Here is a 12,163-nt window from a genome sequence, read left to right as displayed (position 1 = left end):
TAAAGAAGAAGTTTTATCCCCCTCCCCTTCCCTCTTCTTCATTTCACCGTTGCCAGCGTCTCTCCTCCTTCCCTTTCTCCCATGGTCCACTCTCCTCTCCTATCAGATTCCTTCTTCTTCAGCCCTTTACCTTTTCCACCTATCACCTCCCAGCTTCTTACTTCATCTCCTCTTCCCCACCCACCTGGCTTCACCTATCACTTTCTAGCTTGTTTTCCTTCCCCTCCGCCCATCTTTTTATTCTGGATTCTTCGTCCTTTCCAGTCCTGATGAAGGGCCTCAGCGCAAGACATCGACTCTTTATTCCTCTCCATAGATGCTGCCTGTCCTGCTGAGTTCCTCCAGCATTTTGTATCTGGTGTCTTGAATTTCCAGATTCTGCAGAATCTCTTGAGCAATATCAGACCTTAGAGCTAAATGGCCAGTGCGATCATGTTTGCTGTTGTGTGCTGGGGCAGCAGGCTGAGGGTAGCAGACACCAACAGAATCAACAAACTCATTCGTAAGGCCAGTGATGTGGGGATGGAACTGGACTCTCTCACGGTGGTGTCTGAAAAGAGGATGCTGTCCAAGTTGCATGCCATCTTGGACAATGTCTCTCATCCACTACATAATGTACTGGTTGGGCACAGGAGTACATTCAGCCAGAGACTCATTGCACCGAGATGTAGCGCTGAGCGTCATAGGAAGTCATTCCTGCCTGTGGCCATCAAACTTTACAACTCCTCCCTTGGAGGGTCAGACACACTGAGCCAATAGGCTGGTCCTGGACTTATTTCCTGGCATAATTTACATATTACTATTTAACTATTTATGGTTTTATTACTATTTATTATTTATGGTGCAACTGTAAAGAAAACCAATTTCCCCCGGGATTAATAAAGTATGACTATGACTAAATTGTAATTTTTCATTGATTCTACTGTATTTCTCTGTTCTAACGTAAATACCCACAAGAAAATGCATTTGAAAGTAGTGTAGAGTATAGTAACATATAATTTCTGTGATAATGAATTTACTTTGAACTTTGAAAATAAATATCATCAGAGATTACAGATGGTATTCAACAGGGTCAGATCCAAATTGATGAAGTACCATTCAGAGGTCTTCTACACTGATTGGAGATGGAGAATATTCAGCAACAAATCACGAACTTACCACAGCCTGTTTATCTGCCACGCCGAACGTCACCTTCTGTCGCCTCTTGGTCAGGAAGGCGGCATTCTCCTGCACCTTCTCCAGCAACTGCCTGATCTGCTTGCAGTAATTAGCCACTTTGCACTCCTTGAGAAAGGTTTTCAGCTGCAAGAGAAACCAGACACAGGTCACCAGAAACTGCCTCTCCATCAGTTTGAAAGACCGCAAGACACCGGAGCAAATTAGGCCATTCGGTCCATTGAGTCTGCTCCACCATTCCATCATGTCTGATTTATTATCCTTCTCAAACCCAATCTCCTGCCTTCTCCCCTTTGACGCCCTAACTAATTAAGAACCAATCAACCTCTGTTTTATTTATACACACTTGGCCTCCACAACCATCTGTGGCAATGAATTCCACAAATCCGCCAGCCTCTGGTTAAAGAAATATCTCCTCATCTCTGTTCTAAAGGGATATCCTTCTATTCTGAGGCTGCACCTCCTGGTTCTAGAGGGTCCCCCACCACAACTCGAGTAACAGCGCAAACAACAATCCATTGGGTTTGTGCCTCACCCTGCCAGACAGTTACCCACTGCAACCAGAAAACCTTCTGTTGTGATAACAGCTCACGATCTCCTTCAAGTACAGCGTAAAGCACTAATAATTGTCATTTATTCTGGCACTGACTCTACGAAGTGGCAGCGTTTTAATCTATTTATTTATTTAGAGGTACAACGTGGAAAAGGCCTTTCCAGCTCAATGAGCCGTGCCTCCTAGCAACCACCTATCGAGCCACAGCCTAATCACAGGGAAGTAGAAGATTGAGAGGAGATCTGACTGAGGTATACAGAATTATGAAGGGTAAATGCAAGTGGGCTTTTTCCACTGAGGTTGGGTGGGACTACAACCAGAGGTCAAGGGTTAAGGGTGAAAGGTGAAAGTTTAAGGGGAACATGAGGGGAAAATTCTTCACTCAGAGGGTGGTGAGAGTGTGGAACGAGCTGCCAGTGCAAGTGGTGCACGCGGATTCAATTTCAACATTTAAAGAGAAGTTGGACAATAGGGGTTTGGAGGGCTACGGTCCCAGTGCAGGTCGATGGGTGTAGATAGTTTAAATGGCTCAGCATGGATGGACTGGATTGGCCAAAGGGCCTGTTTCTGTGATGATGACAACTTATAGTTAACCTGCTGACCTGGTATGTCTTTGTGTGACAAAACCAGAGTACCTGAAGGAAACGCATGTGCTCACGGGAAAGATGTACAAACTTTGCAATTTTATAAAATTCTGGTTAGGCCACACCTGCATACAGTTCTGGTCGCCTCACTATCGGAAGGATATCGAGGCTTTGGAGAGGGTGCAGAAGAGGTTTACCAGGATGCTGCCTGGTTTAGAGAGCATGTGCTATCGTGAAAGGCTCCATAAACTTGGGTTGTTTTTTCTGGAGCGCCGGAGGCTGAGAGGAGATCTGATAGAGGTTTACAAGATTATGAGAGGCAGAGAGAGAGTGGATAGAGAGCATCAGTTTGAAATGTCTAATACCAGAGGGAATGCATTGAAGGTGAGAGTGGGCAGGTTCAAGGGGGATGTGCGGGTTAAGTTTTTTTTACTCAGACAGCGGTGGATGCCTGGAATGTGCTGCCTGGTATGGTGGTAGAGGCAAATATGTCCGAGGCTTTTAAGAGACATCGGATAAGGCCATGGATGCAAGGATGATGGAGGGATATGGACATGGTGTAGGTAGAAGGAATTAGTGTTTGGGTGTTTTTCATTTGCTTTTTAGCCTGTTACTGTGGTGTACTATTCTATGTTCTCAGTTCTTAATGGCAGATGTCGGAATTGAACTCCAACACCTCGAGCTGTAACAGTGTCATGCTAATGGCTACACTACCATGGCAACCTCGAACTGCAGTACATACCATAAAACTATCTGGCAGACAGAAATGGGCAAATACATCAAGTAACAATTCCACACAATACTAAAACCATTTCAACGGCCAACTAGTAAGTCACAATGAACCTTCACCTAACACCAGCTTGGCCCCATTACATCCATTTCTAGGTGCCATGCCTCGGGAAGGACGTGAAGTCTTTGGAATGGGTGCACAAAAGAGCTACCAAAATGTTGGCAGGTGTGAAGGACTCTAGTCATTTGGATGGACCACAGAAGATTCTAAAGCACGCTGCTGGGGCTGGAGGGCTTGACAGACATGGGCTATTTTCCCTGGAGTGAAGGAGGCTGAGGCAGAATTGGCCATTCAGCCCATCGAGTCTGCTCTGCCATTTCATCATGGCTGATTCATTACCCCCTCAACCCCATTCCTCTGCCTTCTACCAGTAACCTTAACACCCTGACTAATCAAGAATGTATCAACCTCGACTTTAAATATACCCAGTGACTTGGCTTCCACAGCCATTTGTGGCAACGAATTCCACAGATTTACCACCCTCTAGCTGTAGAAATTTCTGCTTATCTCTGTTCTAAGTGGACATCCCTCTACTCTGAGGCTGTGCCCTCTGGTCCTACACTCCCCCACTACAGGAAACATCCACTCTATCTTGGCCGTTCATTATTTAATAGGTTTCAATATGATCCCACCCCCCTCATTCTTCTAAACTCCAGTGAGTACAGACCTAGAGCCATCAAACACTCCTCATCTTATGTTATGACCTTATATAAGTTTTTAAAGTGATAAGGGCCAAAATGGGATCATCACAGACATCTTCTCTGGGCAGGGGAAACTCAAATCAGGGGGCAGAGGTTTATGGTAAATGGAAAGGTTAACAGGGCAAGTTTTTAAACCCAGAGGGTGATGGCATATGGAACGAGACGCCAGAGGAAGTGACACAGGCAAGTATAATTACAACATGAGACAGATGTTTGGATAACGATGTGAAAAAGTTCACAGTGATATGGGTCAAATGCAGGCGAGTGGTACCAGCTCAGGTTGACACCTTACGGATGAGCTGAGCAGAGGGACCTAATAAATGTTTTGTTCTCGGAACCGGCTCAGTTAGGCAGAAAGTCACAAACACCAGTCATCTACTTAGAACAAAACCTAGTCTATTAGGACAAAATAGGAGGCATAAAAACATGTGCACGGGCCCCCCCCCTCACTGAGCACACCTCCCACTCGATCTGCAGTGCTATTCCCCACCAGCCCGTCGGTGAGGCCTCGAAGAACTAGCCCCAAGCATCCCCACCGACCGCTCAATCTTAGTACCCTTTCCACCGATATGGAACACCTCAGTAAGTGGGCTAATGCAGTGCACCAAGCCAAACCACCGAATCAGAACGGATTATCACTTGTCACCACTCTGCGCGAGTCCTACCCTCGTGTTCCCCTCGCTTTCACATTCCTTTGGTAGGCAGCATTACATCCTCATGGTTGTACTCCCACAGCAGTAATGAAAGTTTTGTTACAGTCAAGGCCGCACTGGCCGTGACACATTCGACAATCACATTCTTTACAAATGGGACCAGCTCATTTGGACAAGATGGGCAGAAGGGCCTGTTTACTATAACTCTATAAGCTAGGGTTGTTCTCCTTGGAAAGCAGTGGATTGTCACAGGATCACGCAAGGTACGAAGTAGACAGACAGCAGATAAAGAGAAAGCACGATTTGTCACATGTACATCCAGACATGCAGTGAAATGCCTTGTTTGTGTTAACGACCAGTACAGTCCGAGGGTGTGCTGGGGCAGTCTGCAAGAGGTGCCCTGCTTCCAGCGCCAGTGTAGCAATTCCTGAAAGGTGCAGTGCATACCACCAATTCATACCATACGTTGTCCCAAAGTGACAGTGCTGGAGGATCTCAGCAAGTCAGGCAGCAACCATGAAGGGAGACACCACTGCGTATCTGTGCAACTCTAAAATCACTGATATCTGGCACCGCATAGCAAGCCCACAACGTACTAACCCTAACACGTACTTCTTTAGAATGGGGGAGGAAATTGAAGTATCCGGAGAAAACACACATAGTCACAGGGACAACGTACAAACTCCTTATAGACAGCGTTGGGAATCGCTGGGGCTGTAATAACGTGATGCTAAATGTTATGCTACCATCCGCTAACTTCATAAAATAGTTAAAGTACGGATATGGAAAACATGTGCATAAATACCTGCGTGTATTTACAATGTAAACAGCATTAAAAACAGTGGTTTAAAGTGTGTCCAGTGCAATGATGGGAGTAATAGATAGAGGGGGTGGGGGGAGGTGTTAAAGAGAATGATTAATCAGACTAACTGCTCCAATGTGAAGGTGACAACAACTGAACTCTCCTTTCCCTATACGGAGGCCCGGGCATCTGTGCATTCGGCGTACACTCATGTCACTTTACTGTACTCAATAAAGTGGCCACTGAGTCTACATTCGTGGTCTTCTGCTGCTGTAGCCCACCCACATCAAGGTTCAACGTGTTGTGTGTTCAGAGATGCTCTCCCACACTCTCATACATGGCTGTTTGAGTTACCGTCACCTTCCTGTCAGCTTGAACTAGACTGGCCATTCTCCTCTGACCTCTCTCATTGACAAGGTGTTTTCACCCACAGAACTGCCGCCCACTGGATGTTTTTTGTTTGTTTTTCACACCTTTCTTTGTAAACTCTAGAGACTGTTGTGCATGAAAGCAGTTTCTGAGGCTACGTCCACACTATGCCGGATAATTTTGAAAACGCTGGTTTCGAGTGAAAACGACAGGCGTACACACTAAGCGTTTTTCAAAATATCTTTGTCCACACTAACACGGATATTTGGGCGAATCTCCTCTACTGGGCACACACAAGACACACAGAAAACAAGCGAAGAGGGAACGGTATACTTCGTGCGCGTTTGTCCAGTTACAGAGTAGAAAAACTTCAAAGGAATTGCTCTTGGCTCTCGCGCAGGAGGACTTAAAACTAAAAAAAACAAATACTGGAGAGTATTTAGGCAAGCGACAGGGAGTTCACGGACAGTATGACCCGGCTGACGACGAACATTGAAAAACTGACTAACTCTGCTGCATTAATAAAGCACCTTGTTAAATGTATAAAACATGTCTGCATCAGTGTTATCTTGTATTTCCATACAATGTTACATTAGGCTGTTACACATCTATTGTCAGAGAAGTACTTGCATAAATAGGTAAACCACCTTCATACAAGCAAGGACAGAAAACAGGGCAAAGTGAGTATACTTATTTATTCAGTAAGCTATGGGTCAAAGTATTTGGTGAGTACATTTCTAACTCTTCTGGCTTCAGTCTCGTTGCCGTCTGTTCTGAAATTGTTAGGTTACGTGGGGGGGTGCGTTCAAGAAAAGAACGAAATGCCGTGCTGCGGCTATCTGTTCCGGCGCGTCATGACAGCGTTTTTAAATAGTCAAAAAAGCTCACTTTACAATTTAACTGTCACGCCGTTCACACCGACTGCGCGTTATAACAACGGTACGGCAGTGCTTGCGCAGTACCAAGCAGAAAAAGCATTGTTGTTGTGGTGTTGTCATGACAGCGTTTTTAAATCTCTCCGGTTACCCCGTACACACTACAACGGATATGAGGCGTTTTCAGATTTATTCACTCTGGAGACCGTTTCTGAAAATCTCCATTTTAGGAGGATGAGAATGTCGCTTTAGTGTGGACAGAGGGTCAAAACGAAGAGAAAAAGCTTCGTTTTCAAAATTATCCGGCGTAGTGTGGACATAGCCTGAGATACTCAACCACAGTGCCTGGCACCAACAATCATTCCGCCATCAAAGTCAGTGAGGTCACATTCCTTCTCCATTCTGATGCTTGTTCTGAACAACAACTGAACCTCCTGACCATGTCTGCGTGCTTTAGTGTGTTGAGCTGTTGCCATGTTAGATATTTGCATTAACAAATATTAGGTTAGATATTTGCATTAACGAGCAGGTGTAAAGGTGTTCCTAATAAAGTGGCCACTGAGTGTGTGCTCCCAGATCTGCATCAGTTCACGTCTCCACACTTCCACGTCTCTTATAATTAACAACTGCACTGGGTGTTTTCATCATTACTGTCAGCTGTACTGCGCTCCTGAATTTAACACCCAATTAGCCACCAATTTTTTGCACATTATTTTAGTGGTGCCACAGACAGGTCGGTCACACTCTGATTAACATCTCAATCCGTGATTAAATAAATGCAAGGAACTCACTGAGAATTTTAAACAACATGCTGGTTAAATGAGAACACATCCCCCTGACTGACCAGGTTTCCTTCAGGTGTACTGAATTCGTGCATCATATTTGAAAGTGAATTTTTGCAAACTCACAAACAGTTCTTGGATTCTATGGAGTCAAAGTACTGATGGTTTGCTGGATTGAAAACCACCAAAGACTTGATGGGATGAGGAGTCTCCAGTCCGTGACGAATACACTCTCATTCCACACACCCATGCACATAACCATTCAAAATATGCCCTCCCCTCACAAACAAACACTCACACACTCTACACCCAACCCTCCACACACATACTCAAAATGCGCCCTCCCCCGACAAACATACACACTCTACATCCAACCCTCCTCAGATACTCAAAATATGCCCTCCCCTCACAAACACACACACACTCTACACCCAACCCTCCACACACATACTCAAAATGTGCCCTCCACTCACAAACATACACTCTACATCCAACCCTCCTCACAGATAATACACAACCACACAAATACTCAACATCTACTCCCCCACAAACACACTCACTCTCTCTACATCTAACCCTCGACACACAAAGTCACTCACACCATCCAACTCACACACAAACTCACTCACACCATCCAACCCACTCACATAGTACACACACATTCACATAAAGACTCATGCACACACACACTCAAACACACTTACATCCACACTCTCTACATCCAACCCTCCACACACATACTCAAATGTGCCCTCCCCTCACAAACATACACACGCCATATCCAACCCTCCTCACAGATAATACACAACCAAATACTCAACATCTACTCCCCCACAAACACACTCACTCTCTCTACATCTAACCCTCCACACACAAACTCACTCACACCATCCAACCCACACACATAGTACACACACACACAACACACACTCACTCTATATCCAAGCCTCCACTCATAGTACACACACATTCACACACTCATGCACACTCACATACACACTCTCTACATCCAACCCTCCGCACATATAGTACACACACTCGATGTGTAACCCTCCACACGCACACACACTCTACGTGCAGTGCCTTGTAAGAGTATTCAGCCACACCCCCCCATCTATTTTCATATTTTACTATCTCACTTTCTAAATTTAAAATATATTGAAGTAGGATTTTTGAGCTAATCTACAAAACATCGTGCATCATGTCAAATCAAAAGTAAAATTTCAAAGCCTGTCAACAATTCACAAAAAATTAAAAACCAAAATTGCATGGCTGATAAAGTATTCATCCCCTTTGTAATTACTAGGCTAACTTTCCTCAGATGCAATACTGTATATTAGCTTAGCAACATACCCTACTTGTTGATGTAGAAGATTGGAGGATCACTTGAATAAATATCCCTCTCCCTGTAAGGTCCAACAGTATGGTAGATTTTCAACAGACCAAACCAAAATGAAGAAAAATGAGCATTCAAGGCAGACAAACTGAATAAGTATTTTGCATACTAGCAGTATAGTGGAAGTTCCAGGCATCAGGGGTCATGAAGTGCATGAAGTTGCCATTACTAGGGTGAAGGTTCTTTGGAAACTGAAAGGTCTAGGAGGTAGATAAGTCACTTGGACCAGATGGTGTACACCCCAGGGTTCTGAAAGAGGTGGCTGAAATGGCTAATGTGAAGGCATTAGTAATGATCTTTCAAGAGTCACTAGATTCTGGAATGGTTCTGGAAAACTTCAAATGTCACTTCACTCTTCAAGAAGGGAGAGAGTCAGAAGAAAAGAAACGAGAGGCCAGTTAGTCTGACCTCAGTGGATAGGAAGATGTTGGAGTTGATTGTTAAGAATGTGGCTTTGGGGTACTGCGAGATACATGATAAAATAGGCCGTAGTTAGCATGGTTTCCTCAAGGGAAAATCTTATCTGAAAAATCTGTTGGAATTCTTTGAAGAAATAATAAGCAGGATAGACAAAGGAAAATCAGTTGTGTACTTGGATTTTCAGAAGGCCTTTGACAAGATGCCACACATGAGGCTGCTTAACAAGTTAAGAGCCATGGTGTACTAGCATGGATAGAACATTGGCTGATTGGCAGGAGGAAAAGAGTGGAATAAAAGGAGCCTTTTCTGGTTGGCTGCGGTGACTAGTGGGGTGCCGCAGGGGCTGGAGTTGGGACCCCTTCGTTTTACATTGTATGTCAATGACTTGGATGATGGAATTGATGTCTTTGTTACAAAGTTTGCAGACGATATGAAGATAGGTTGAGGGGCAGGTAGTTTTGAGGAAGTAGAGAGGCTACAGAAGGAGTTAGACAGATTAGGAGAATGGGCAAAGAAATGGTAGATGGAATCCAATGCTGGGAAGTGTATGGTTATGCACTTTAGTGGAAGAGATAAAAGAGTTAGTTATTTTCTAAATGGAGAGAAAATTCAAATATCTGAGGAGCAAAGGGACTTGGGAGTTCTTGTGCAGGATTTCCTGAAGGTTGATTAGTAGGTTGAGTCTTTGGTGAGGAAGGCAAATGTGATGTTAGCATGTATTTCAAGAGGACTAGAATATAAGAGCAAAGGTGCAATGTCGAGGCTTTGTAAAGCTCTAGTGAGGCCTCACTTGGAGTATTGTGAACAGTTTTGGGCCCCTTATCTTAGAAAGAACATGTTGACATTGGACAGGGTTCAAAGGAGGTTCACAAAAGTTGTTTCAGGATTGAATGGTTTATCATATGAAGTGTATTTGATGGCTCTGGGCCTGTATTCATTAGAATTCAGAAGAATGAAGAAATGAGGAGTAACCTCATTGAAGCCTATCGAATGTTGAAAGGTCTTGATAGAGTGGATGTGAAGAGGGTATTCCCTACAGTGGGAGAGTCTAAAACCAGAGGACATAGCCTCAGAATAGAAGGGCGTTGTTTTAGAACGGAGATGAGGAGGAATTTCTTTTGCAAGAGAGTGGTGAATCTGTGGAATTTGTTGCTAAGGGCATCTGTGGAGGCTAAGCCTCTGTGTATATTTAATGCAGAAGTTGATAGATTCTTTATTGGTCAATAATAAATTGGTCAATAGAAAAGGCAAGAGATCAGGGCTCAGAGGAAAAAATGGATCAGCCATGATGAAATGGTAGAGCACTCATAGACCGAATGGCCTAATTCTGCTCCTATATCTTATGGCCTTATATACTCACTCCACACACTGGCTCCAATCCACAATTCACACAAAACCTCAAACGTTTCCGTACCTGAATGATAACAGGTAACACCAGTTCTGGAAAGCCAACAGTGTGTGCCTGAGTCTGCAAGTACTCCAACGTCAGGTCATACAACTGCTCGATCAAACCATCCTGCAATGAAAATTTATAAATCATAAGCCATAATATTTCAGCATTCTCAATTATCCTTGAAATTAATGCAGCATATCCTCTAACCAATGACAGATTACTTTGTGTCTTAGTAACAGCAGTGTTTGCAAAACTTATCACCTAGTTCAGAATGACCTGGAGTACAGAACACAGATGTCTCTACCATCAGCTTTCTGAATGGACAATGCACCCATGAACACCACCTCAGTTCTTCTCTCTCTCTTTTTTCACTACATTTAACAACTTTACTGCATATTATTTATTATAATTCATATATTTATTATTATGTATTGCAATTAACTGCTGCCTAATAATAATAAATTTCACTATATATGGCAGTGACATTAACCCAGATTCTGAATTCTGAGAATCCCATCCCTCCTGGAACTTTGCAAGTTGTTGGTACAAACAGCTGGTATGATATCTGATTCATTACTTCACAGATGCCGGTGTTTTGCATCTGAGACTTTTAATGTGAAGTTGTGATGGTGAGGCAAAAAAAAGTGTTTCAGAAATGTTCACTATTTGTTGGTGGGTGTTTCTTTCCAAACTGACCAAATGTGCTGAGTCCTAGGCAAGCAACAGATATCTATTGCTTCAGAATAGAAGGACGTTCCTTTCGGACAGAGATGAGGAGGCATTTCTTCACCCAGAGGGTGGTGAATCTGTGGAATTCATTACCACAAATAGCTGTGGAGGCCTAGACATTGGGTATATTTTTTAGATTATGAGAACACTCAGTCCTCTTTTATTGTCATTTAGAAATGCATACATGCATTAAGAAATGATACAATGTTTCTCCGGAGTGATATCACAGAAAACAGGACAAACCAAAGACTAACACTGACAAAACCACATAATTATAACATATAGTTACAGCAGTGCAAAACAATACCATAATTAAAGCAGAGTTAGAAGTTTTTTGATAAGTCAGGGTGTCAAACGTTACAGGGAGAGGGCAGGAGAATGAAGTTGAGTGGGATAATAAATCAGTGATGATGGAATAAGAGAACTGACTCGATGGGCCGAATGTCCAAATTCTGCTCCTACATTTTATGGGTAAAGCATTTATTTAAAATAATTAAGTTTAAAGTTCAAAGTAAATCTGTTACCAAAACACATATATGTTACCACATAAAACCCCCTGAGATTCATTTTCTTGCTGGCATATTTAATAAACCCATAACAGAATCAACGAAAAACAGCACCAACTTGGGTTCTCACCCAGTGCGCAAAGGACAAAAATCTGCGCGAATACAAAAAGAAAGAAATAATAATAATAATAATAATAAATAAGCAATAAATACCGAGACTATGAGATAAAGAGTCCTTGAAAGTGAAATCATCAGTTATGGGAACATTTCAATGATGGGGCAAGTTGTCCCCTCTGGTTCAAGAGCCTGGTGGTTAGGGGGCAATAAGTGTTTCTGAGCCTGGTGGTAGGAGTCCTAATGCTCCTGCAACTTCTTGCTGATGGCAGCAGTGAGAAGCAAGCATGTCCTGTGTGATGGGGGTCTGTAATGACGTT

The 12,163-nt window shown here is 43.4% G+C and overlaps 1 protein-coding gene across 2 annotated transcripts in view; it reads right to left on the bottom strand.

Annotated features, from left to right (window-relative positions):
- Positions 1 to 12,163, bottom strand: part of noc2l (NOC2-like nucleolar associated transcriptional repressor) — a 169,186-nt gene that overhangs the window by 60,593 nt on the left and 96,430 nt on the right. For both annotated transcript variants that reach the window (XM_063033434.1, XM_063033435.1), the window contains exons 14-15: positions 10,516 to 10,617; positions 1,159 to 1,302 (exon numbers count right to left, since the gene is read on the bottom strand). In XM_063033434.1, coding sequence (XP_062889504.1) covers positions 1,159 to 1,302; positions 10,516 to 10,617 — 246 coding nt within the window. The remainder of the gene's footprint in view (positions 1 to 1,158; positions 1,303 to 10,515; positions 10,618 to 12,163) is intronic.

Source organism: Mobula hypostoma, chromosome 25, assembly GCF_963921235.1.
Source record: "Mobula hypostoma chromosome 25, sMobHyp1.1, whole genome shotgun sequence".
Taxonomy (NCBI): domain Eukaryota; kingdom Metazoa; phylum Chordata; class Chondrichthyes; order Myliobatiformes; family Myliobatidae; genus Mobula; species Mobula hypostoma.
The sequence above is the reverse complement of the archived record's forward strand: the minus strand, read 5'-3'. Positions and strand labels throughout refer to the sequence as shown.